Source organism: Mastacembelus armatus, chromosome 9 (genome assembly GCF_900324485.2).
Source record: "Mastacembelus armatus chromosome 9, fMasArm1.2, whole genome shotgun sequence".
Taxonomy (NCBI): Eukaryota; Metazoa; Chordata; class Actinopteri; order Synbranchiformes; family Mastacembelidae; genus Mastacembelus; species Mastacembelus armatus.
Genome location: NC_046641.1, coordinates 4,075,830 through 4,102,418, shown reverse-complemented (window position 1 = coordinate 4,102,418; position 26,589 = coordinate 4,075,830). Strand labels below are relative to the sequence as shown.

Here is a 26,589-nt window from a genome sequence, read left to right as displayed (position 1 = left end):
CTCGAGAATAAAACGTTTTTTTTTAAAAACCTGCCTCAGCGTGTCGACCAAAGTGTTTTCATAAGATAATCGCAGTATTAACTTGTGTGTCCCAGCGTGCTCGCCGTACTTCCGGCCAGCGTCGAGGGTCAGGTGTTTGGGCAGTGACTACACGCTTTTGTTTAACTAAGTGTGCGGCAAAAACTCACTTTGAGCAACAATGGGTAATACTCAGAGTTACCTTGTTGCCTCGCTGTCCGTGTGCTGTGTGTATTTAGGTTATGTTCACATTTACCGTGCTTACAAGCTGTCGAAACAAAGCGTGCTGAGCAGCGACCTGCTTCCAGGTTTTGTGTATCTCAACACAAGTATGTGAGCAGAGCTCTGGTCCGGAGAACAGGCTTCCTGTACCCACCCTCAGCAACACACAGGCGCCAAGCTGTTTGCACGGTCATCAAGTGCAGGTGAGCACCGCCCTCCTCCTGTTGAAGCTGACTGAAAATTGGGTGCTCATCGTCCACGTGTCGAGCCAGTGTACGTGTCTGCATATACGTGTCTTCCTAAGGCTGCAGACCGCCTTGCTGAGGAGGTTCTGCAGCGCTGCAGGTTATGGCTGGGATTATCCAGACACTGAGTTCAGAGACATCCCCCTGTGCTTCCCGCAGTTCCTCTGTGGTAGACTGCTGCTTATGGTGCTGACTGATGACAACTTCAGGCTCAGCCCAGCAGGTAGGAGGTCAGCAAAGCACAGGGCATCATGTAGTGCAGAAAATGTACAACCAAGACATGGGTGTATACAGACACTGAAAATGCTGTGCACGGTGTAGTCAGGTACTAATTCTAGGAGGGCAGGGAATGGGATTTTTTTTTTTTTGTGAACCTCAGTTTCTTTGTATGATCAAAAATGTTCCAAAGGTTCACCTTCAGTTATTGCTGGTTTATTTTCCATAGTCCATATTTCCTCCATGCATATCACAAGTCAAATAATTTCCTTCTATAACTCAACTTTCCATAGCTTTTATACACTAAAACAAAACACCATGACGTGGTCACAAACCACCTGTGCAGTGATTACCCACACGAATATATACCATGAACACAGACACTGCCACCTGTCCATGCAAACGTACAAAACAAAGGAAATGAATAATTTGGCTCCTACACCCATATTGTGCCCTTTGCACGTCAGGACCAAAATGTTTACGTTATAGTTCCTTTGCTAACTTTGTGAGTTGGAAAAATAGCTACATCATATTTACTATTTATTATTTACACTGCCCTGATTGTCATATTTTATTTGTGTGCTTTTAAAAAAAAGGTTAGGAAATTATGGTAATATGATAGTGTCAATTACTTTTGCAGGTCTGGTTCCTGTGTGTCAGACTTTGAAAACCTTTCAGCCAATTGATGAGCTTAAGAAGGGTCCATTCATGCTGCAAGTTCAAGTCCTGGAGTACCGGCACGTTGGTGCAGGGGTGGAGGTGGACATCTGCATCTCTGCCACGGCTCGAACCGGGTGCCCAGTGTGGGAGAGCATCCTTACATTGTTGTCCAAATTCAAGCTCCACAAAGACACCAGATGTTTCCCCATGAATGAAAACAAGAGTGGGCAACAATCTGGTAACTTGTACTAAGAATAATCTTAGCCTTTACATCAGGAATATAAATGTTTTCATCTTACCTCTTAATATTCATCCATGAGTAGGCTCATCCAGTAGCCACATCATACATGTGTGCAGATACACACTGCGGTTGTGTTTTGTTGTTCTGACAGACCAACCAGATGAGCCTGTGCCAGAAACCATGAAGCAGGTAGAGGTCAGAGTTCCCTGGAGTTCTGGCCTGCAGTATCTGTGGTCGCCCTGTGACTGCTCCCCCTATGGGCTTATCTCTCTACCAGCAAGGCTCTTTGGATACAGGTCACATACCACACCGAGTCTCTGGATGCTGTCTGTCTGCTTGGCTGAAATTGAAAAGCACAAGGGTATCTGCATTTTTGTTAAGTGACTTTGCCAAAACATGATTGTGTAGAACTGTTTTCAGGATTACTGGTTAAACCTTCTGATCTGGGGTTGTGTCATCAGGTGTTGAAGTCATCACAGCTCCTGTCAGCATCACAGCCCAGTTTAAGGAGCCTTTGTTGGTACCGGGCAAAGCAACAATCACATTTTGGGAGAAGATTAAAGACGAGGGTCAGTCTTCTTTCCAAGGCCTCAACTTTCGCATGCAGCAACATGGTAGCAAAATATGTCACCTGGTGGGACTGATTTCTAGGTCTTGATTAGCACAGATACTTGCTTCTTGTAATATTGTCAAAACAATAAAATGCTAATATTTTGCTCTTTTTAAATTAGTTGGGTTAGGGTTTGCGTATCACAGTGTATTTAAGTTAGTGCAACATGTTTGGTCAGAACAATCAGTTCACTATTTATCATTCACACATTTTCTCATATGAGAAGAAAGAGAAACAGTGTGTCTATGATGGTCATAGAGCAGTTTGGCTGTGCTGTGCTGTTATGCAATGTGCATTACCCAGAGCAATGGGAACATGTTAGACATCATTCATTTAGAACCAGCAACAAATGAACCAGCGTGTAGAGTGAATGACAAGTTTTCATTAGAATCCTGGCAGCTTCTGGTTGCACATCCACAACACGTTTTTCACAACAGCACAGATGTAATTCATACGGTCTAAAGGCCAGAGTTTGACATTTTGAGAAATGCACTTTTCACTTTCTGGATGAGAGTTGGAAGTTCACTTTAACATCTGTGTGCCAAGAATTAAGTTGTAGCCAGGATGCAATTATCTTAGCCCAAAGACTTTGGGTAAGAAAATATCTATACTGATAAAGTCTACAATTTAAAAAATGAAATTGTAAAAACACCTGCACATTGCTTGTTTTATTCACATTATTCCTTACTTTTAGAATAAAAGTGATAACCTGTGACTTAGAGAGCTGCTGGTAGATGTATTTTTTAACTTTCGTCAGCTGTTTGCACTTCATCTGCATCTTTATGCTTATGCTTATGTTAGCTCGCCACTTGCTGCAGGTATTGCTTCATATTGCTACTGATCTTCTCAGGAAGAAAGACAACTAGTGTATATTCCCAAATGTTAAATTATTCCCTAAATTATGGCTTAATTCATTTCAAATTGTCAGATATTTTTTGGAACCTGTAAGATCATAAGAGCTGTATTTGTATTTAAAGGTTTCTGATTAGTTTCATTATACTGTATGTCAGCACTGTATCAGCTGACTATAGGCCAATGCAGACACCATCTACAAAGGGAATGAAGACTTTTCAATATTTGATCTCTCTTTTGCAGCTTTCATGTATGTGAAAGTCTGTCCTTCTGTATTATTTATAGGAACACATTCAGTACATGGCACTGAGAGAAGTGGCTTTTCATGCATCCCTGCACTGCATTTCCTTAAGGAACAACAGGGAGCTGGTTCATAGCATCAGTTGTATACAAGAGGTGAAGTGGAGGTTTATTTTATGCTTTTCTGAGATTATCTGAATCGAAAACAATGGACTTTTGGAGGTTAGGTTCAGTCAGATAAAGACTTCAAGAATTTCATCCATCCATCTATTATCTATACCTGCTTATTCCTAACCAGGGTCCCAGGGATCTGCTGGAGCCTATCCCAGCTCTCTCTGGGTGAAAGGCAGGGGGACACCCTGGACAGGTCACCAGTCCATCACAGGGCCACATAGAGACAAACAACCTCACACACTCACACTCACTCCTATGGGCAATTTAGAGTCACCAATCAACCTGACATACATGTTTTTGACTGTGGGAGGAAACCAGAGTACCCAGAGTATCAAACACATCAAATTATTGCAATTTTATATTACATTTAGTTTTAAGTCTATATGACTTTGGTCCCAAACTATTAAGTTCAAATGAAGCTTTTCAGATTCGGTATATCAATGTATTGAGGTTCAGCAGTTTAGTTTCAATTTTAAATTATTCAAATACTTTTTCTACAGGGGGAGGAAAGGGGGTGTGACAAATCTCTTGTTTCTAGACATCCAGACAGAGAGAGAAATCAGTTTTCAGCAGCTGTACTGGAGATCAGAGGGACATGCACTGGGTTATTCCACCTATACCATGTGATTTTCTTTACAGGGACATCTGGAGGGCTCAAGGTAAAAGCTTTTACAGATATCTGAATTTAAGTGGATTTTGGTGAAAACAGATTTTAGCACATATGATCCCGTATCTGTTTTTGGGAAATAACTGCTAAATAGCATAATAGTCTAGTTAGTGTATATAGCATTACATGTGTTGAGTAGTATTTAATATATTTGCTAAAAAGTGCTCTTTGTTCACTCTACAAGAGGAACTTCTGCATGAAATATGTCCCCTAATATTTAGCTATTAAGTTATTTATAAGGTAAGTCTTACAGCAGAGTTCATTTAAAATATAAGTTAGATGACAGAAATGTTGGCATAAAGAAACCCATTAGAGAGTAGAACAGTTAACATGAAGTATTTGAGATACAACTGTGTAGTTTCTCTTCACCCTGCCACTGATTTCCTTCTGCCACAGTTAAAGCTGTTGTGATGTAGCCACTTCTTTCCTGTAGCCACCAAACCAAAGCAGTAATGCAGCGAGTGTCTTTAAATCGTATCTATTGTTCATCTTCTGTTGCTCAGTCACCACCATGAGCTGCAGTGAAGTACACTGACACTCATTCGAACGTGTACATTTATGTTATTACTCATTTATAGAGTCCCGATTCTGTCACGCATACAGTCCTAGTCATAGAGTCAGTCAAGTGTAAGAAGGTCAGTCCGTTAAGCTCCTGTATTACTGTATCTTAACACATCGGGCCTTTAACTCATGTACTTATTGTAAATGTCTAGTTTCTCTTAATGTAATTAGGAATTTAAAAAATGGTGTTTAAAAAGTGTTTTATAAAGCTAAATTTAAACATTGAAATCCAAGATGAAGCTCTGAAATCCTGTTTCTGTCTGGTGATGAGAAGGGATGTGTGTGTGTTTGTGTGTGTGTTTTAAATGATGCACACACCCGTTCCTTGGTTAAAGCACTTTAGGAGAGTTCGCCTGTCTCCTTCTTCAAAGAGTTGATCCCCAGGGAATTAAGTTATTTTTTGCTTCTTCTAAAAGTACTAGCTTCATTTATTTATTCATAGGGGCCAATACTAAATGTCAGCTTGTTCTCTGTTACCAGATCACTGTTGTTCATAAAATAACTCCACTGCGCTCATTGTTACCTGCTGACGTCCTTGTGTTAACTAGAAATGTGAAAAATATTTATACTGAACATTTATACCAGGGTTGGGGTATATATGAGAAATTGTCTGTCACTCAGTATTTTTTATTGATATAATAACGATTTACAGACAAGGGAAATGTTAAAGGAAAATTTTGAAAAAGAAATAATTAAATGAGTCAGAAAACATGGTGGATGTAGATGCTTCCAGAGAAAGCTCAATGAATGGTTAGAATATGAAAATCCCTAGAGTTCGATCAATCTGGTTAGAAGTAACTGATAGATACAATAGTATATATTGACAGTCTGTCCTGATGTGGTTGTTTCCCGAGTTTCCATTTGGACTTTTATTTTGGTTTCTGGTTTCCTTTTCCAGGCCTATGTGTTTTTGGTAGCTTTATTTCTCGAACAGGGATTTCGTTGTTTTTGTGCCTGAGCCCTGGGAGATCCAGGTGAAATAAATATTCTTTTGTGTCCTGCATTTGGGTCCTACGCCTGTCCTTCTCCAGCACACTACCGCACGTGACAGAGTCATAACTTCCACCATAAAGACCATTTTCCATTCACTTGTAATTATCATGAAATCTTTAACCTTATATGAAGGTTTGGTATATAATACAATGAGAATGAGCTTTCACAAAATCTTCTGATTTGTTTTCATGTAGCAAAGGAAAACACATGGCGAGGCAAAGAAACAGCGACACTGCCAGCATCCCTCTCTCCTCTCCGACAGGGAGCATCGGTGTGGAGGTTTACCATGATTACCAGGAGGTGGATTTTATGATGTATCCTGAGAATGGCCATGTCACAGAGAACAGGAGAGACCAGGTCACCGGTCGAGATCACACCGGCAAGATGCCAGACATCCGACAGTACAGCCTGAATAACGAGGCTGTTCACAGGAACTCCACATTAATAATGGGTTGGAGCAGCCTGGCCTCCTCAGGGCCAGAGGACGACTCCACAGACCCACATGAGACCCTGACAGAGACTTCAACTCTGACGTTTGTGGACACCCATCCCATGGAGGAATCAGCAGAGAATCACAGTCTGCATGGGGTGGGAATGGTTTACCTCAAGGGGTTTGTGCTGATAGATGATGATGATGATGGAGACATGTCGCTGAGAGAGAAAACAGTGACAGACATGTCCATCATGGACGGAAGAGCTGCAGACCTGGTTTGTGGGAAGTTGTTGTCCACCTCTAGTGGCTCAGTAGATTATAAGGACAAATCTCCTGCTTGTGACGCACCTCTACCCAAGGACGGAAATGCACATGGAAAGAAACACTGCTGTTTCTGCACCATTTTATGACCCAGAAGGAGGTCATATGTTGTCAACCTGCTGCAGACTGTGTATTCAAGATCAGGACTGTGATGCTGACCTCTGTGTTCTGAGCACTCTAATGAAACATACTGGGCTGAGACACTCACAGCACATTTACAGCTATGATGACTTGTTTTTTATTCAAGATTAAGAAACATAGCGAGGGATGGATGGATGTGATGAAATATTGATTCTGATAATGCATGTTTCTGTAATATTTGATCTGAAAGAAAGACTTTATAATACACCAGGACTGGAAGGATCGGGTGCTGACGTCAAATAAAGCAAACTTCAAAAACCAAATTTTATGTGTAGTTAGATTTACTTTGTTTACTTTAGATAATTCCAATCACAGCACAATGGTACCTAATAATGCTATACTGAGGGATTTTGGACGTCCAGTAGCACTGGACGGTTTTTACAAGAGGGGCCCTTATTTTTTTGCATCACGATTGGGACACACATGACATGATGCACAGTCCTGTCAACAAGTCCACATTATTACACTGATCCACAGTTGGCAGCAGAAAGTTAAACAGAAGAATAGCAGCGCTCCAACAAAGGCAGTGAAGAAGATAACACACTGCATTTAGGTGAGAAGCAATGAAGCGAAGCTGAATGTCTGTTTACAGCTTTAAGTAAATGCCAAACCTAAAAGTGAAACCAGACATAAACTGGTGAAAGCAGGACTGAACTGTCCAACTGCAGTGTGACCCTGTAGACTTGTTACAGGATCAGTAAACACAAACCAGCAGCCAACAGGAAACTCTTTTCTCCAAATGGCGCTGGTTTGAGTTTAGTTTACACTTTCAAGTCAAAATATGGGACAGACAAAATCCTGCATTTTGGAGAAAGTAATGCTGTGTAGTAACATCAAGTCACATCCATATAACCTGGAACTTTCCCATGTTACTCTAAATATCTGACAAGTACTTTGGATTGATCTAAAAGCCCAGCTGTCGTTGTTTTTGAGAAAATGTCCAAACATTATTTGTGATTCCAACAGGATGCACTACGATGAGTGTTTGACAGGTCCCTGAAGGAGCAGATGGTTTTGCAGCAAATCTAACTGCATAATCATTTTCTACAAATGGTTTCTTACTGAAACTGGTTTTGCTCCTTCCTGTCAAATTCAGTAATTAGCCAGCGTAGACATCAAACGACAAAGACAAATGTAGAAAAGACACAGTCAGGTTAATTCAGGGATCTCTCTTGCATGCAGCACAGAAACACCACAGCAGTGGTAAAAATCTGACCAATAACCTTAGCTTCCTGATGACTGTGCTTCCAAATTACTGTTGCAACAATTTAGAGAGGGCTCTGGAGGCTGGTGGGTAATCAGCCCAGTCCAGCAGGCACTGGTGTGAGGTGGAAGCTTACTGGTTTGAGTGACAGGGAGACCCCAGTTAGCATGCTGCTGGGCAGAGAGATAGCAGCTCACCACACTTATCTCCCACAACACGCCAACTGACCCCCACCACCACCACCCACTACAAACCCTGTGTTAGGATGAAGAAGGACGTTGTTTCCACTGACTTAACACACCAGCTATATTTTTACACATTTGTGGATTACAGTAAAGGGTTAATCTGCCACATATGATTTAATAGTGGTGCAAACTACTTTATATGCATTGGACAAAGGGTAAGCTGCACCATGTTGTGAATCCAAATTGGTCTGCAGTAGCATTGGTGTTTAATAAGATGTAGTTGTTCTTGTTTCTATCATTTTTTCTACACATATTAAGGGTGTGTGCAGTGTTCTTCTAAACTCTTCAGTTATGTGTTACAGAATGACTCTGTGTTTGTAATAGGGCATCAAGCAGGTTCGGTAGGCCAAATATATCTGTTATCAGTCAATGCAGCATGAGTGTGCAGTTCACCACAGTGAGCACTGAAGCGTATTATCCCCACATGTGAATGTGGCAGCAAATGATATATGAAGCCACAAAACCCGTCAGCTGCGAGGTGGCCATTGAGAAAAGAAGTTAGTGACCTCAGCTCACCCACTCACAGCGTCCTCTCAATCCTAGTTATCAAAACCACTCAGCGTCAACATTGTCCCCAAGACGGAAGTACAGAATTAAAAGGAAAGATGGGGATGAGGAAGTCGACTGTCTGCTGAAGCAAACTGAACGGCAGGGAGGCTCAGAAAGGATGGACAAGAGAACAACTACAATGATCGTGGTTCTTCTGCTCTCTGTTTTTGCAGGTGATACTATTGACAATTTACCACCTTTGTGCCATTATCCACACTTGGTGAATACTGAATATTTTTAAGACCTTTATGTGCCAGGGACCAGTGCAAAACAGTGGGGAAACATTTAACTAAGGGATGTTTGTTTTGTCCTCTCAGGTATGCCAGCACTGGGCCAAATTCTGGATGTGTGCACCACCTGCCACGCTAACGCCACATGCAATGACAAGTCTGACGGCTCTGGCAAAGTCTGTAACTGCAAATATGGATTTGTTGGAAATGGAAGAACTTTCTGTCAAGGTAGGACAAACTTGTGTGTGTGTGTGTGTGTGTGTGTGTGTGTGTGTGTGTGTGTGTGTGTGTTCATTTATCTGAAGGGTAGATTGTGCAATTTCAGCTCATTTTCATGTATGTTAAAGTGTAATAACTGTTTATTCTTTCAGACAAAGATGAGTGTCAGATAGGAGCCAGTAAGATCTGTGGGCAGCACACCACCTGCCACAACACATATGGCAGCTACTACTGTACCTGCCTGGCTGGCTACAGCCCCTCTAACAATATGGCCATCTTCATCCCAAATGATGGAACCCATTGCCAGGGTGAGTGGGGGCTCAACCTGAGTCCTTTCTTACAAATGTAAATGCTACAGTACAGTGAATAAGTCAAAAACTGTAATGTGAGTCATCCAAAACATAGTTACAGTATATGAGATATAAATAAATTTCACACATATGAGATTCAAAAGCGCAGACAAAGATTTAACCATGGAATTACAGACATAATGTCAATCATTTTGTTTTTATTTTGCACACTCCCACTCTCTTCCATCCTCACCGACTTTGCAGACGTTGATGAGTGCAGGATCACAGGGGTGTGTGGAAAAGGAGGCCAGTGCAGGAACCTGGAGGGCAGTTTTGAGTGTAGCTGCCTGATGGGATATAGAGTCCACGATGGAGTTGAACCCTTCCACCCCTATAGAGACAAGGCTTCCTGCAAAGGCAAAACTGCTTTTAATGCTTTATATAATATATTCATAATACATTATATTTAATGTGCTTTGTATAAGTTTTATTCAGTAAAATTGAGCCACTGAAAGTCTCTGCTAGACCCTGTGTCAGTTTTGTTGAGGAGTGAATACTAAGCTCAAACCCAGATAATCAGCAAGACCCTATGCTGGAGATTGTGTCAGTGGGTAAAGAGTGTTTCTTGTTCTTGTCCCCCCTCAGTGGTCGACTGTGGCCAGCCCGCCTTAGTGGAGGACACAGTGCTACTGTCACTCACAGGGACCACATACGGCAGTGTAGCCATGTTTGTCTGCAATGAAGGCTTTGTGTGGAGGAGAGGAGAAAACAGCTCAGTGTGTGGGGCAGATGGTCTGTGGAGAGGACCTACCATGGTCTGTGAAGGTAACAAAACTACCAAGCAAAAAAATCTGTCTCTCTTCAACACTCCTCTGTTCTAACATCAACCATTCATCCTTCATCAGGACACTGTGTAACTTCCACTGTTCGTGATCACTTGTAACATTCAGTTCTTGTTCTGCTGTGTGGTTGTTTAAGTGTTTTTAAGTGTCAGTGCTTGAAAACTGGAAAAGTGTTTTATCACATCATTTCAACAAGACACTACAACATTAGTGCTGACAGTGGTGGGCTGGACGCAGTATCCAGTGACTACTGTTTCATGAAGCATGTCCCTGCTTTGGCTCTCAGAGGTTGATTGTGGGTCTCCCCCTGCCCTCCCTCACTCTCATGTGCTGTGGAATGAGAGCTCAAGGGTGGGCACTGAGGTGCTTTATCAGTGTAACTCTGGATATCATCACGTTGGAAAGGGCAATGTCTCTGTTTGTACAGCTGCTGGACAGTGGGAGGGACCATCTGTGCTCTGCCAAGGTACAGCCATTGTTTTCTCAGATGATTATAAAGGTTGTCTGCTTTTTAAGGTTAATTTTTGAACCATATCTAACCCATACACTTATACAATGTTTTTCTTCCTTTGTGTACGCATCATAGTTCCTTAACTAAGTAAACTCGGTGAATCAATCTAAAAGCTGGAGTGTGTATTACATGGTTGTGGTACATGTTTTCCTTGTAGAGATTTTATGTGGAAGTCCTCCTGTAATTGAATCCACTGAGCAGATGTGGAATGGAAACTCAACCCCTGGCAGCACTGTGCTGTATCTCTGCAAAGAGGGCTTTTACAATAAAGGGGGGCATAATGTATCCATCTGTAATGAAAGTGGTTGGTGGACACCACCAGCTCTGTCATGCCAAGGTAATCCAAACAAGGTGTTAGACAACTGAAATTATTTTAGTTTCCAAATGTAAAAAGGCAGGAAACCATGTTCGTTATTGTGTAGCTAGTTTTAGTGGAAAAGTAAGACTTGACAAAAAGTATTTTAATTTTTTTAAATGGCACTTGCCTGCATCACCGACAGTACTGTTGTTAAATTGTGGAGAATTTCTTAGAATAAAATATGTATTTTATGAACTCAAAGTGTTAATATGTTCTGATATTTTGAAATTCCCTATAACAATCCGTTTGTATCATTTCCTGTCCTAGAAATATTATGTGGGGAGCCTCCTATACTGCCCCACACTGGGCATGTGTGGAATGGCAGCTTCACCGCTGGAAGCACAGTGACTTACTACTGTAAAATAGGATTTTATTACAATAAAGGAAATAATGTGTCATTTTGCACAACTAATGGTTACTGGACCAAAGCAAACATCTCATGCAAAGGTAATAACTTGCTTCAAAATGTTCTCAGTGCTATAGTTGATATTATTTCGTCCTTGCAATGTCCAGAGTCAAATATTAAACCATCTTCTCACAGTTCAATTATGTAATTTCCATCCCTGTAGAAGTTGACTGTGGTATGCCCCCATCCATCCCTCATTCGGTCATGCTGTGGGATGACATGTCCACTGTGGGCTCTCAAGTTGTTTATCGGTGTAAATATGGATATCGCAGTGTTGGAAAGGGAAATGTGTCCATTTGTACTGCCAGTGGAGAATGGGCTGAGGTGTCTCTGCTCTGTCAAGGTGATAATGATATTTAACTACATGTAAGACTACTGACGCGCCAACTGACAGAAGCAATTGTTATGAAGATATGTGAATGGTGTCTAAACCTATCTCAACATTTTCAAAAAGTTGCCACTTGCTTATAATGTTTTGCTGTGTTTTTGTTATAGAAATCAATTGCAGAGAGCCTGTTTTTAAGCCTCATGCTAAAATACTTTGGGATGGCATATCACACCTTGGCAGTGTGGTGCATTACCAATGTGATGAAGGATATCGCATCAGGAGTCTGAAAAACTACTCAGTATGTGGAGCGAATGGACAGTGGGAGGATAATGATCTATTGTGTGAAGGTGCCATGTTTGATGACAGATATACTGATGTAGTAATATTCACAGATATATGTAAAATCTGTGTATTTAGATATAGCTGAGAAAACATGAAGCCATGCTATCCTAACATTAACATTGCTATACTTTAATATAAGAAAACCATGTTAATTGCAGTTCTTAATACTTTAACACAGATATGCATTTCATCAGTCCACACATAATAACAGTCTTCATTATATTGTGTTTTTAATGATTATTATCATATGTTTCTGTGAATGGCCCACAGTCTATACTAACTGTCTGTGTGCAGAAATAAGCTGTGGTCCCCCACTAAACCTTCCCCATACTAACCTCCTGTGGGACCACACCAGCAGACCAGGCAGCGTGGTATTGTATGAGTGTGTGGATGGATTTTACCTGGAAAGTGGAAATAATATTTCAATATGTTCGATATCAGGAGTATGGGGGAAAGTATCTGTAAAGTGCAAAGGTAAAGTAGCAATCCTACATACAGACATGCATCTATCTAACTGTGGGAGAGTCATTTGAGATTACTAACATGTTGCTGATATATTCCCACTGATACATGTTGAATTTTGTCTATCCCTGCTTGGGTTGTTTTTTTGTTTTTTTTTTCATTTTGAGGTACATTTTTTGCAAACTTACTGTGAGATGCTGCATGTGATTTTACTTCACTGGAAATACACACAAAGACAAATATGATCTGTGTTAAATATACATTAAATGTGCATACAGTGCAAGGCCTAATGAAATACTTACAGAGTTTGCATTGATTCATTACCCTTGCTTGTTATTTTCATGCTTTGGGTTTCCTTTGAGTGCACATTGTACTGTATGTTGACATAATGCTCCTACTTTTGAATGAATCAGTCCTTTAGTGCCACTTTTTTTTTTTTTAGCTAAATGTGGCCCAGTTCCCTTCCTTGCCAACTCAGAGGTGGTGTGGCACAACAGAAGCATTGTGATCCATCGTTGTGTGGATGGATATCACAGCTGGCGGGGCAGCAACGTCTCTGTGTGTGGCAGCTCTGGGGTATGGCAGAAAGCTACTCTGAGATGCATAGGTGAGTAAAATAACAGAAGGTGAATCTAACCCTTGCTAAGAATGTCAGTAAGCCTGAAAGGTGAATATGTAATTAATACATACTCTTTGCATTCCTATATCTCTTACAGAAAGAAAGCCACCAATCAATCAATTGTTTGTCCTCAATGAAAAATGTGTGCATTGGAAAGCAGAGAAGTATGAGGAGGATACAGAGGTTTATAAGGTAACAGGAGATGTCCTCGTCCTTCTTTCACTGGAACTGCTGTTTATTTTTGGCCATTACATCTTTTCAGCAGTTTAGCATTTACCATTCAAGTACTGTAGTTTTTCCCTTTGACTGATGGAGGGTTTTGTGACCCAGACTGATGATACCTTCAATGAAACAATTCCAGGTGATGTACACAGGATCCAGAGACTACCAGAGGACTTTCATTGACAAAAAGAGGCAGCTTGTGAGCTCTAAGGCCCACCAGCTGGAGCTCTGTCTCAACCTGCTTCCAGTCACAAACTACAGCATCTCCATCACTGCAGTGTCTGCCAGATTTACAGCCACCGTCACCACCAACACCAGTTTACCAGGTAGTTTCTGTTTTAGTTTTTTGGAAATATTTAGAAATTGAATAATGATATTTTATGTGTTCATTTGTTAATATTCAGCAATTAATACACATTAAATATGATAACATTTGTCAGTGCCTCCAGCACCGGTTGTTTACTACAGAGAATTTGAGACTCCTGTACCAACTTTGAGGCTACACAGATTAGTCAACACACTGGACCCAATAAGGTAAGAACCAAGATGGCACATCATAATATGATGTATACAGTGTGCAGCAGATACTCACCTTTAAATGACCAACGAAGGTATTCAGTTTACACAATACCTCATAACAACACATTCAAAACTCCAGCAAGTCCCTTTAACCGCTACACTTCATATGCATGAATACCAAATCAGTCCCCACCCATATATAGATTCAATGTATCTGCTGACATCCATTGATTAATGGCAATATATTATGTAAACAACCTAATACTTTATTACCAGATTGTCCAGCTCCCTAATATTGATTAAAGCTCCCAAATTCCAACACCAGCCAGTCTATAACAAGGGCTGGATGACAATCATTATTGTCACCTTTTATGTTATGGTCAGGTGTTACAAATCTATGATGTTTTCATGTGGTCATTTTTCTTTATTTATTAAGTGAAACGCCTATGAATTACTAAATGAATATAAAGGCACTGAAGAAGGAAGTGCCCATAACAACAAACCAAACAAATTAGTTGTGATATACTGTCTCAATTCCTTAGTATATCTAAACAAAGCAACATTCACAAAACAATTATTCAAATGTTCATTAAATTACCTTATAGCAGTTTAATCAGGTTAACCTTCTGAATAGCTTTCTATTCCCTTTTTTTTTCTTCATTTGGCAGTTTGTACCAGGTGTTCGTGCTTCCTCTAGAGGGGATTATGGTGTTCGAGTGTCCCTCTCCTGGAAGCCTAGACCCCTCACGCAAAAGCAAATCATCTTCAGAGTACATTGCTGCCCAGATCCACGTCACACATGTTGGGACAGAGATGAATTTTACTGTAGGGGATGGACTCCACTATGGAGGCTTCTATAATGCACCACTGGAGAATGGCAGGGATTATTATATCGTCATACGAGCTGTCAGTCAGTGGAAAACAGTAGGTGAAACTGTACAGTGTTGTATGAAAACCACAGCAGACTGTACTTGTTAAACTGCCTCCATATTTTCTCCCCCAGGTCTTAAAAAGTTCCTGTGTCCTGTGGGCTAAAGTCAGAGGTAATTCACTGGCCAAAATACCCAAACACAAAAGTCTAACCTTTAAAATTCGGACTGTGACAGTGTTATAGTTATAACATTCTGAAATCACACCATTAGAAAACACAAAGTAATGTTTATTGCAAAAACAAATAGATATGGAAAGTGGCAATTACTCCTACACAGCATTTCTTTGTTGCAGGTACATCTTTTGTTCTGAAGGTTTCATCGCTGTGTGCTGTTGCATCAGTAGGACTGGTTGCCTTGGCAATTTTGTGTGGATACAGCTTCACCTGGTATGGAAACAAGTACACAATTATTTAATTAAATTAAATTATGTATATATGAGTCAGATAAAACACTTGGTTGAAATGTAATGATGTAATGTAAATGGTTTTCTTCTTTTCTTCATTTTCAGGTTTCTCAAAAAGACATGACACCCCATAGTGCTGACATCCAGTCATTTTACTTGCCAGTGTGAAAGATTAAATCACAGTTTGGACTTTCCTGCCAGTACTTTCTGTTTTGTATATTTTGTAAACAACAATACAGTGGGGCAAAAAAGTATTTAGTCAGCCACCAATTGTGCAAGTTCTCCCACTTAAAAAGATGAGAGAGGCCTGTAATTTTCATCATAGGTATACCTCAACTATGAGAGACAAAATGAGAAAGAAAATCCAGAAAATCGCATTGTCTGATTTTTAAAGAATTTATTTGCAAATTATGGTGGAAAATAAGTATTTGGTCAATAACAAAAGTTCATCTCAATACTTTGTTATATACCCTTTGTTGGCAATGACAGAGATCAAAGGTTTTCTGTAAGTCTTCACAAGGTTTTCACACACTGTTGCTGGTATTTTGGCCCATTCCTCCATGCAGATCTCCTCTAGAGCAGTGATGTTTTGGGGCTGTCGCTGGGCAGCACGGACTTTCAACTCCCTCCAAAGATTTTCTATGGGGTATTCTTTAAAAATCAGACAATGTGATTTTCTGGATTTTCTTTCTCATTTTTGTCTCTCATAGTTGAGGTATACCTATGATGAAAATTACAGACCTCTCTCATCTTTTTAAGTGGGAGAACTTGCACAATTGGAGGCTGACTAAATACTTTTTTGCCCCGCTGTATATATACATGTATATATTAAACCATTTTCAGTAACTATTGGATGTGTACTACAATTAATGTCTGAATGATTACTGGGTGTCAGTATGTGGCTGTTGCTGGTGACAGTCATCTTGCTGTGAGCGAAGGTTTAATGACTGTGACACATTCAGTTATCAGAAATGACAGTAATAATCCCTGTCAACAAGTGAAGACATGTATTAATGTCTCTGGATACTAAACACCTCTGCCGGCTCCCTTCACCATTCAACTACAAAATATCTTGCAGTTAATAAGATACTTTTGAGATCAAAGCACAAGTATGGTGTTAAGGAAAGACAAGCACAAAAACAAAGGTCATTGTTCTGTGTAACAAATTCATCTGGAATACGTTTATTTATCTTTTTAATCATATTGTGATGCATCTAATGATGCTGGGACCTATTCCTAATTTTGTAAGTATAGTTTATGTTTTACTATATTTAACTGGATCCGACTCCTTTTGCTTCACACCCTCTGTATACAGACTAGGTCATGGTCCGGACTCAGTCTGTGCTCAGATCCCTTCAGGGACCAAATTGATAGTGACTGGTTGCATTGCGTTTGGCGTTACATTTCATTACATCTGTGGTGTATTGAGACGGGGGGTGCATGTGAGGGGCGAGGACGAGAGGTGTACTGGGCCTTTAAATGTGTTTTGCATCCGGAGCAGCCCCTTCGCGTCCCGTCCGGACCCGACACGGCTCGGTGTGCTGCGGTAGCAGACCTGCTTCGACCCGTTTCCAGGTGGTTCAGGAGTAAAACAGGGCTCGTTGCTGCGTCAGGTAAAGCGCTTACCTGGTCAGTGCGTCGTGGCCTGAGAGGTTAGCTGGTGGACGACTAATGTTAGGCCAAAACCAAATATGGAGGCAGTCCGTGATTCACATATGGCTTAGCTAGCGGTGCATTTACCGACACCCGTGAAAAGCCACTTTTTACCGCTTTACCGGGGGAAACGCGCAGGTTTGTCCCCTCAGAAACTCGGTGTTTTACCGGGAACACCGGCGGCGCTAAGCTGCTTGTGTGGGCCAGAGTCAGCGGGACAGCGACCCCCCCAGGGCCAGCATCGGGTCTGGACGGTCCTAGCTAGGGTCCTCTAATATCTTGTTCTCCGGGGACGTGCAGCGTTTAGATGTGTGTGCTATTTAATTATTTAAACAGCAGCAGACAGACAGACAGACCAGTGTGTTTAGCGTTAGCAGCGACCTGAGGAGGGCCGGTGTTTACACAGGCGACAGGCTGGGTCTGCTTCACCGTCACAGCCGATGTGAACAAGCATACCCGGTCTGGTCCAGCCTGAGCTTACGTCTCACCCAGCAGCCCAGCACAGCTGCGGAAGTCTGGATAGACCGCTCTGTCAACGTGTCGCTGCCTGTAGGCTTCCTCACCTGGACAGTCTGCAGACGGTGCTGCTCACCATGGTCTTTCCTCACACCGCCTCCCTGCACTTATTTTGAAGTTGTTGAGACTGAATATATTTTACTCGTAGTCCCCTCTTTGTCTTTCACAGTATCTAAGAAATAAACCTGTTTTTAAAGAAAATAGCCACCATGTGTCAGCAGACAGCGCTCGGATTATTACTGGACCGACCGGTTTTTCTGTAAATGGGGGGGAAAAAAACAAAAACAGGAGAGGTCAGGATCTGTATGAATCTGTGAACAGACCATCAGCTCTAAATGTTTACTGAGTTTAATCCTGAACAGCACAATGATCTTTGTGCATCAGAGTTTGAGGAGCCTCCAGTGTTTTACTTAAAGTTTCTGAAGAGAACAAGCAGGGGTCCTGTCTTAACTTGTTGATGAGGGCAGCACATGATGATGGGCAGGTTACAGTGGTCGTTATTGAGATTTACACAATAAGTGTGATGTGTAATCGTTGATACCGTCTCTGAATTTGTCCTGAACAGGTGCACTGCTGTGCTGGCCCTCGCTTCACTATGGCCCAGAACCAGGTGATCCTGCAGTTCCGATTCGCCACGTTTGGGGACTCCATGCTGCAGAAGATGAACCTCCTACGACACCAGAGGCGCTTCTGTGATGTCACCGTGCGCCTCAACCAGCTTGAGGTCCCTGGCCACAAGGTGGTGTTTGCTGCCGGTTCATCTTTCCTGAGGGATCAGTTCATTCTTCAGCAGGACTCCAAGGAGGTCCAGATCTCCATGATCCAGGAGGCGGAAGTGGGCCGGCAGCTGCTTCTGTCCTGTTACACAGGGCAGCTGGAGTTTCCTGAGCTAAAGTTGGTGCATTACCTGACAGTGGCCAGCTTCCTCCAAATGGGCCACATTGTGGAGCAGTGCACTCAGGCCCTCAGCAAGTTTATCAAACCTCAGGCAGCACGTCAGCTGAACGTGGATGTGGACATGAAGAAAGAGAAGAGGGATGAGGGTTTATCCTCTCAGGCCCAGAGAGAGCAAGAGCGATCCCAGGTGCGTCCTGTTCATCAGGAGGAGAAGGTGGACCAAGTTGAGGACGGAGATGATGTTGATGTTGATGATGATGATGATGACGACGACGACGACGATGACGACGACGATGTGATCATACAACCTAAATCCTCTATCCAGATTTTGAGCCGACACCAAAGGCAGGGTACAGCAGAGAGGGACATCACTATAGTTAAGGTGGAGTCTGTATCTGACGTAGCAGAAAACTCTGTGAGCGGTCACCTCCCCACCAGTCCGCCTACCGTGCTCCACTCCCCTGAGCCCCAGCATTCATTTATCAACTCCACCGTGGACAGTCGTAGCAGTGAAACAGCAGTTCCACCTGGCGTGGCCGGGTACCCACTCAGCCCCCCTCCTCCATCCCCTCCTGCAGAAAAACACAGCGGTCACCAGAGGTGCTACGACAAACCTCTGCAGTGGTACCACCAGTGCCCCAAGTGTGCCCGGGTCTTCCGGCAGCTGGAGAACTACGCCAACCACCTCAAGATGCACAAGCTGTTCATGTGCCTCCTCTGTGGCAAGACCTTCACGCAGAAGGGCAACCTTCACCGACACATGCGCGTCCACGCTGGCATCAAGCCCTTCCAGTGTAAAATCTGTGGTAAGACTTTCACCCAAAAGTGTTCTTTGCTCGATCACTTAAACCTGCACAGCGGGGACAAACCCCACCGCTGCAATTACTGTGACATGGTATTCGCTCATAAGCCGGTTCTCCGAAAGCATCTTAAACAGATCCACGGGAAGAACAGCTTTGACAATGCAAACGAAGGCAGCCTGCACGAAGGAGGGCTTGACTTGAGTGAACATGATGGCTGGTTTCCTAACACGTCAGCTTCATTCTGATGGGTTTAACTGGAGAACGCAGACGTTCCCCTGTCAACACTTCACTGTAGCTTCATTACTGTGGGCTTTTTTTTGGTTGTTTTCTAAAATACATTATAGATGCCTTCATACTCATACTTGAAAATTCAACACAGAAACATATAAAACATTGTTTTAAACAGTTTTAAAAGATTAGTGCTGTATGTCAAATGGAAATTTAGCATTATAAATTTGTATATTGTGTATACAGTCTGCTGTAGCCTGTCTATTAAATATGTGAATATGACAACATGGACTTCATAGAAACTTGAAAGAGGGTGTGTTTAAAACACTTCATTGAATTCAGTGACAACTGGGAAGCCTATATGAACTGAAATTAGGTGTCTATGTGAACTGAATTGTTTTTATACAGACTTTTTATCATACTATTGGACCAAAGTGACATTGTATTTGTCCTGTGTTCATAGAAGTCAAATGTGTGTTATGATTAAAAAAAACACTCTTACGCAGTGTTGGTGTCATGCTCTTCTTACCGTTACAAACTTCTCTTCAACTCATGCAAATCCAAATTCAATATTATGTAAATATAGTATCAAAATAAATACTGCATTTCTGAACAAAATCCTACGGTACAATTGGGGCTATGATGATGGTCGGTTCTGTGCAAACTGGTAATATTTTTGCACTGAATCCTCTTGCTCATTTATTAGTGCAATTAGAGTTAACCAAGAACACTTCAGCTCTTAGGGTTGTCCTACGTTGACAGGTCCTGGCAGTATGATTTGAATACAATGATTTGAATAAGAGAATCTATGTCCACTCGTTACTGTTGCACAGTCTGTCACAGGTGTGTGGTGCAGCAATGAGTAAAACTGCAGGTTGCTGTCAGAACTGTCTGCATTATGTGTTTGATTATGAAACAACAAAAACGCTGGTTATTCCAAGCACACTGGTGGGATGTGTGTTCAGGCTCGCTCAGCTTCTGATCCTGCTGTACACTGTGGGGTAAGTAATGAATAGAATCAATGGGTTTGGGATTCTGTGTGGAAACTAGTCATGAAATACTGTTGTAATGACCTGCCTGGTAACGTGTTACAATTTGATCACACTGCTGTAAACCTGCAGGTATGTGTGTGTGGTACAGAAGGCCTACCAGGATACAGACTCTGTTATCAGTAGTGTCACCACCAAAGTGAAAGGCTTTTCCCTCACCAACACATCTGACATGGGCCCCCGTCTTTGGGATGTGGCTGACTACGTGATCCCCCCTCAGGTGATAAAAAAAAATACATTTAGTCTTTATAACAAATGCACAGAAACTCAGTGAGCACCCTAAACCCATCTTAACGTTTCCCCAATTGCATGGTACATTAAATGGTATGTTGTGTGAAAGTTATCTACAGTTTGTTTTACGACTGACATTTTTTATTGTCTTGTGACATTTGTGTTGCTTCTCTAATAGGGCGATAAATCCTTCTTTGTGACGACGAAGATGGTTGTCACCCAAAATCAAGTTCAGTCACGTTGTCCTCAGGTGAGACACTGATGTTACATGATATAACATTGCTGTCGTAACATTTGGTGCGTAACATCATTGCTATTTCGAAAATGTCTGCATGATAAAGGGCCAAACTAAGATGGACAACAGGGTATAATTTCTGCCTGCTAAAAATAAGCATGTGCTTACTGTCCTTGTGAACATCAGCATGTTAATTTCAGCCTAAATGCAGACTCTCAGAGCTGCTAGCATGGCTGTGAACTCTAAGGTTTGATCCTTGATAAGTTACAATAAGTTACAGTGTGTGGACCTTTTTCTCTGCAGGTAACCTGATATACCTGAAACCACAGCTATAATTGAAAAAAATTATTGTGCATGCAACTCCTTTATCTCTGCCTCTCCCAGGGAGTTACTGTTTTGCATGCTGGTTCACTGACATGGCTTACTGATAGACTTAAATGAAACAGAGCTATTGTAAACATTATGATCGTCTATGTCCTTGCTCAGGCCAAAAACACCACAGAAATACGACATGCGCACATCCTGATCTCACGCCAGCAGCCTTGCAGATTTCAGTTGTCTAGTTTCGGATGTTCAGACTAACACTGGCCATTTCTCCTCCAGCTTCCAAGTCCATCAACAACTTGTGTGGATGACTGCGACTGCACTGAGGGATACAGTAATCCTCGAGGCAGTGGTAGGGCTTTGTTATATCAACCATAAATAGTACAAGTCAGAGAGATGTATGCAACACCATTCATCAAACTGCAGCTATTTTTCCACCCAGGTATACAAACAGGACTGTGTGAGAACTATTCCACAACTGTGCGGACCTGTGAAGTGTTCTCATGGTGTCCTCTTGAAATTGACACTATGCCACCTAAGTAAGAATATAAGCAATGTTGTCGTATTTACAATTAATTATAACAACATAAAGGTAAATGGCCCAACATGGCATTTTCTGTCCCACAGATATGCAATGCTGACTGCAGCTGAGAACTTCACTGTGTTGATCAAAAACAGCATTACATACCCGAAGTTCAACTTTCATAGGTCAGTATTCTGTAAAGAAAGACAAGAGGGACAGGTGTGTCCTCTTCTCAGGTTGGTATATGCAAACATGATGCTTCACTGTATGCCATTAGATCAAATGTCTCTCTTCCAGAAGAAACATACTGCCACACATTAACTCGTCATACCTGAACTCATGTGAGTTCAATCGTGCAACAGACCCTGACTGTCCCATATTCCGCCTCAAACACATCGTTTCGGAGGCTGGAGAGGAGTTTCAAGACATGGCTGTGATGGTACACCCAGAATGAAATACACCAACCACATTTCAAACATGTCATTACTGTATCCCCCCTCCCCCCCAAACACTTTCCTGTGTCCTAAATCTTTTGCCTTTCAGTTGTCAAGTCTTTCACATATTTGTGTGCACTTGTACACAGGTGGATAAGTGAATGAAGTGTTTTAATATTTGTGAAGGGTGGCATTATAGGTATTATTATCGACTGGAGCTGTGATCTGGACTGGTGGGCAGGGAAGTGTTACCCCAAGTACAGCTTCCACAGGCTGGACAACAAAGACCCTGACCATACTGTGGCCCCTGGATACAACTTCAGGTAAAACCATTTTTATTTAAAACCAATTTCATTTAGAAATGCGTGAAACACTAAAATTAAACCTTTTTTAGGTTTGCCAAATACTACAAGACCCCAGATGGAGAGGAGACCAGAACCTTGATCAAAGCGTATGGGATCCGCTTTGACATCATTGTTTTTGGAACTGTGAGGCCTCGATAAGTCTTGTACTTAGTATCTTCATCAAAATGTGTGTGGTCACTTTGCATTGATAGTAGCTGTGGCTTTTACCTTTATCTTACAGGCAGGAAAATTTGGCATTGTACCAACTATAGTGAACTTAGGTGCAACATTGGCTTTTCTCAGTTTGGTGAGTACATAGAGGAGGCACATCATGTCCTAAACACTGCATAGAGGCTTTATAGACCGTGTTTCAGACAGTAATGACACAGGTTTGGCTTCAATGTATCAATGTACCTTCCATAAAGGTAGTTCCTTTATGGAAAAAGTGATCACAGTCACAAACTGGGTGTTTTACCTGTTTCTCCCCAGATTCCTGCAGTTTCTGACTGGTTTCTACTAACATGCATGAAAAAAAGAGATCTTTACAGGAAACATAAAGTCACATATCTGAGTGACGATGCCCATACTGAATCTGTAAGTGACTAATACTCGTTTTTTATTTTACATTCCCCACTGTAGTCGGTAATAAGTAATGAATAAAATAATAGTTTACTTGCTGCACAGCTAATCTCCTTTTTATATGTTACAGATGTCACTGGCCACCAGCTATGGAACTCAATAGACGGTCGCATCAACATTTACCTTCATTTTTCTGATTGTCTTAAACATCATTTAAAATCTTCAATAAAACCGCTTCAATGTCTGAATGTGTGGACTGAGTTCATGTCCCTCAAACCAATTTCCGGTTTGAACCCGAGCTTGGCAGTGACTCCCCCCGGCCGCTGGGTGGCAGTGTGACGGCAGCTGACAGACGTATGGCTGTTAGCAAACAACAGAGGAGTGAAGTACAAGAAACCTTTAGATGGCGACACTGTCACGAAACGTGCTAAGAATGAGCTCTTCTACCCTCGTTGCCTTATTTTTATAGTTGAGTGGCGCTTGTATGTCTGACAGGGGTAGGTCGAGGTGCTAGCTCAGCCCGGCAGGTAGTTAGCGTCGATGAGGAAACACGACCTCGGGGTAAATGCTGTGAGCAGCACCGAGCAGCTCGTCGTGTGTTAGCGAGGTATCCGCTGGTCTTAGAAAGGACAACAGGATGACAGGTGAGTAACTCATACCCTTGTCGGTGCTGTGTTTTAAATGACAGTATACTGACACCGGCTTTTCTCAGAGGATGCCGTCCTGCTCAAGGTCCCCGTCATTCGGCAGCTGTACCACTGGGACTGTGGCTTAGCCTGCTCCAGGATGGTCCTGAGGTGAGTGTGGCACACTGCGCGCACCTCGGAAGTCACTGTGTGCTCAGTAACTCGTCTAGTCTCTGTAACTAAAGCCTGCACTGATTGCTAGTAAGGCTGAGCCGCCGTATGTTTGTAGGGTAACCCGGGTGCGGTGTCGGTGTTTAACCCTCCCGTCCCGCAGGTACCTCCACCCAGTCAGTGATGAGGAGTTTCAGAGGGCATGCTGGGAGCTGAAGCTGACGGAGAGTGTGTGGACTGTGGACCTGGCCTACCTCATGTGCCATTTAGGGATCAAACACTGCTTTTGCACACAGACTCTGGGCGTTGATAAGGGCTTCAGGAATCAGGTACATGAGGTTATCAGTACTGTCCAAAACACATCTGATTTGGGTCTCAGTTGTGTGTCTGTCACAGTGCGTATGTTGTTTTTGCAGTCATTTTACAAGAAGCATTTTGATACAGAAGAAGACCGAGTAAACCAGCTCTTCCTCAAAGCTGAGAGCAAAGGTGTGGTGGTGAGCAAATGGTGAGTTTTCTGTTACTCTTCACTTGGATAAGTCACCAGCTTTTGCCTTTAACATAAACCTGATCTGTAGGGTTTGTTCTCTTTCTGCAGCTCTGTGACAGTTCAGGAAATCCAGTCTCATCTGGAGCAGGGTCACGTCGCCATAGTCCTGGTAAACGCGGTCGTCTTGACATGTGAACTGTGCTCCTCACCTGTAAAGTACTGCTGCTTCCTCCCTGTGGGTCAGAAGTGTTTCTGCAGGAAGCCAGAGTACCAGGGACACTTTGTGGTAGTGTGCGGCTTCAACAGGACCACGGGGTGTATTTTCTACAACAACCCTGCATATTCCGACAGTGAGTGACACCATATGATTCGTTGTGTTTCTAGACATTTATACTGCACTTTATACTGACTCATTGCAGGTTTGTTTTACAGGTGTAGTTGACACCATATTAGTAGGTTAGCATGCTAACGTTAGCAAATTAGCACTAAATACAAGTCAAAGTTTGGATCATGGTGAACCAACCAACAGACCAGATCAAGACCCATAGTGCAGTGGACCAAAAATGTGACAGTTCTTTAGATACAGTAATCCGCTGACAGCTGTTCCGAATTAACGTGTTCAGTTTGATGTGTGTTGTTGTTCAGGGGTGTGCTGCACCAGCGTCAGTAACTTTGAAGAGGCTCGGCAAAGCTATGGAACAGATGAGGATATCCTGTTCATCTATAAGGAGAGTTGATGGCCAGTGATGATGGATTAGAGGTTCACACTTCTCGATTTATCATTATAGTGACATCATGACGCTGCATGTCTCCAGTTCAGTACTAGACTCTGCTGTCACAGGTCACCTGGGCTACCTTCTCTGGTGCTAATAAGCCCAACATGACTGCTCACATGAGAAACACTTGCCGCAGAATCACTGCTTTTAATTCCCTCTTATACATCCAGTACTACTTGACCCTTGAAGGATAAACAGATGGGAGATTCAACAATCTAAAAGATTTTTTTTTTCTTTTTTTTTTTTTGATATGATAGTTCAAATGAATTTTGTGTCTGTTGAATTGTAATGACTGTGGTTGCTCAGTGCTTAAATCTCAAACTGTGAGCAAAGGATTTCAGACTTGCGCAGCGACAGTTATTGGTTTCTTGGGAATCAAGATGTAGAATAGGAATTATCAGGAAATGGTGTGCAAATAATTCAGGGCTGACGACAACAACATTTAGGATAAGGAGTTTATTTGAAAAAACCCTTATGTCACTTTCTTTCAACAGGGAATACAGGAAGTATTTGTGCTGAGAGTCTCAGGTAATTAACACCCTGAAGTGAATCAAATGACAAAACTAGTTCAATGCAATACTCCATAGTGTGTTGATGGCTCTGCCTACAGAAGAACATGGACAGTATGTGGACACAATGAAACATGAACTCACTAGTTTGATTCATTTCACTGGGAAAAAAAAAAACATCTTGTGTTTGTGGCAACATGCTGAACAGATGGTGCGGTTATACTAATCATGTCGCAGAACAAAGGTGTCCTCTTCATTCTGCCATGCTCTCTGTTGAATGTAGCGAAGCCTAGGTCACATCCTCACTGTCCCTCAAGTTTTATTTTTTTAATTGTGTTATTATGTATACCTTTTTGCACTACAAGTGTTCATATTAGACCGGATTATGTTATTTAAAGATTTTATCATGAAATTGCTTTACTGAAACTATGAAAATGGTTTTGTCCTGTTTGTGCTTTTTGAAAACAAAAAAAAAAAAAACAAACAGCACCTTTTAAACCACAAACATTATTTTTTATTAAACATAGAGCTGCATTTATATGTCGTGATTAAAGGATTTGAACACAAGCCCCATTATTGCTATTTTTCTTTTGTACATGAGTATTGAATAAGCTACTTCTCCATTAAATTCTACAATTTTTCCAAATGAACAAATGACCACAGAATCATCACAACCAAATTCTCCTTTTTAAAGCTAAAGCTTATTCTAAATGTGAAATGAAAACCTAAAATAACCCAATCAGTATATTTTAGCAATATGTTAATTTGATGAAAAATCCCTAACAAATTTATCAAGTTAAATGTTTTCAGTGGTCTAATAACAGAACCAGTAGTTTTTTCACTCATTGTATCCCAAAGTATCTTTCTAAGTGTGTGTGTAAATGATCATCCAAGTAGCTGTGAGATAACCTGCACTTCAACTGGTT

At 41.8% G+C, this 26,589-nt stretch overlaps 5 protein-coding genes across 16 annotated transcripts; all 5 read left to right on the top strand.

Moving 5' to 3' along the window:
• The first annotated feature begins 86 nt into the window (after nucleotides 1-86).
• LOC113138458 (uncharacterized) lies at nucleotides 87-6,802 on the top strand. Of its 8 annotated transcripts, XM_026320906.2 has the most exons (7): nucleotides 87-443; nucleotides 545-708; nucleotides 1,342-1,599; nucleotides 1,754-1,963; nucleotides 2,064-2,236; nucleotides 3,979-4,137; nucleotides 5,894-6,802. In XM_026320906.2, the coding sequence occupies exons 2-7, from the start codon at nucleotides 669-671 to the stop codon at nucleotides 5,987-5,989; spliced, it is 936 nt and encodes a 311-aa protein (XP_026176691.1). In that variant the 5' UTR covers nucleotides 87-443; nucleotides 545-668; the 3' UTR covers nucleotides 5,990-6,802. The 8 variants fall into 8 exon arrangements, with proteins under 8 accessions (XP_026176691.1, XP_026176693.1, XP_026176692.1 ...); XM_026320908.2 differs by lacking the exon at nucleotides 545-708; XM_026320907.2 differs by having other exon boundaries at nucleotides 87-708; nucleotides 1,342-1,584.
• A 1,255-nt stretch (nucleotides 6,803-8,057) lies between these two features.
• On the top strand, nucleotides 8,058-15,536 carry susd1 (sushi domain containing 1). 4 transcript variants are annotated; one of them, XM_026321037.1, is made up of 20 exons: nucleotides 8,058-8,198; nucleotides 8,587-8,765; nucleotides 8,910-9,050; nucleotides 9,194-9,349; nucleotides 9,596-9,748; nucleotides 9,977-10,156; nucleotides 10,460-10,639; nucleotides 10,842-11,021; nucleotides 11,310-11,489; nucleotides 11,612-11,791; nucleotides 11,944-12,123; nucleotides 12,413-12,592; nucleotides 13,023-13,187; nucleotides 13,297-13,391; nucleotides 13,561-13,747; nucleotides 13,862-13,955; nucleotides 14,609-14,864; nucleotides 14,944-14,983; nucleotides 15,165-15,258; nucleotides 15,381-15,536. In XM_026321037.1, the coding sequence occupies exons 2-20, from the start codon at nucleotides 8,711-8,713 to the stop codon at nucleotides 15,397-15,399; spliced, it is 2,715 nt and encodes a 904-aa protein (XP_026176822.1). In that variant the 5' UTR covers nucleotides 8,058-8,198; nucleotides 8,587-8,710; the 3' UTR covers nucleotides 15,400-15,536. The 4 variants fall into 4 exon arrangements, with proteins under 4 accessions (XP_026176822.1, XP_026176821.1, XP_026176824.1 ...); XM_026321036.2 differs by lacking the exon at nucleotides 8,058-8,198 and having other exon boundaries at nucleotides 8,464-8,765; XM_026321039.2 differs by lacking the exons at nucleotides 8,058-8,198; nucleotides 11,612-11,791 and having other exon boundaries at nucleotides 8,464-8,765.
• Nucleotides 15,537-16,414: 878 nt separating this feature from the next.
• zbtb26 (zinc finger and BTB domain containing 26) lies at nucleotides 16,415-19,873 on the top strand. Its single transcript, XM_026321021.1, has 2 exons — nucleotides 16,415-16,888; nucleotides 18,010-19,873. Exon 2 carries the CDS (start codon nucleotides 18,040-18,042, stop codon nucleotides 19,387-19,389), a length of 1,350 nt encoding a protein of 449 aa, XP_026176806.1. The 5' UTR covers nucleotides 16,415-16,888; nucleotides 18,010-18,039; the 3' UTR covers nucleotides 19,390-19,873.
• A 313-nt stretch (nucleotides 19,874-20,186) lies between these two features.
• p2rx4b (purinergic receptor P2X, ligand-gated ion channel, 4b) lies at nucleotides 20,187-23,335 on the top strand. The gene is made up of 12 exons (XM_026321024.1): nucleotides 20,187-20,373; nucleotides 20,494-20,641; nucleotides 20,831-20,902; nucleotides 21,491-21,563; nucleotides 21,654-21,750; nucleotides 21,839-21,919; nucleotides 22,032-22,173; nucleotides 22,355-22,491; nucleotides 22,563-22,656; nucleotides 22,754-22,819; nucleotides 23,002-23,106; nucleotides 23,222-23,335. Exons 1-12 carry the CDS (start codon nucleotides 20,231-20,233, stop codon nucleotides 23,252-23,254), a joined length of 1,191 nt encoding a protein of 396 aa, XP_026176809.1. The 5' UTR covers nucleotides 20,187-20,230; the 3' UTR covers nucleotides 23,255-23,335.
• Nucleotides 23,336-23,433: 98 nt separating this feature from the next.
• gucd1 (guanylyl cyclase domain containing 1) lies at nucleotides 23,434-25,828 on the top strand. Of its 2 annotated transcripts, XM_026321028.2 has the most exons (6): nucleotides 23,435-23,735; nucleotides 23,804-23,888; nucleotides 24,052-24,217; nucleotides 24,305-24,396; nucleotides 24,487-24,728; nucleotides 25,024-25,828. In XM_026321028.2, exons 1-6 carry the CDS (start codon nucleotides 23,729-23,731, stop codon nucleotides 25,113-25,115), a joined length of 684 nt encoding a protein of 227 aa, XP_026176813.1. In that variant the 5' UTR covers nucleotides 23,435-23,728; the 3' UTR covers nucleotides 25,116-25,828. The 2 variants fall into 2 exon arrangements, with proteins under 2 accessions (XP_026176812.1, XP_026176813.1); XM_026321027.2 differs by having other exon boundaries at nucleotides 23,434-23,735; nucleotides 24,052-24,396.
• The last annotated feature ends 761 nt before the right edge of the window (nucleotides 25,829-26,589 follow it).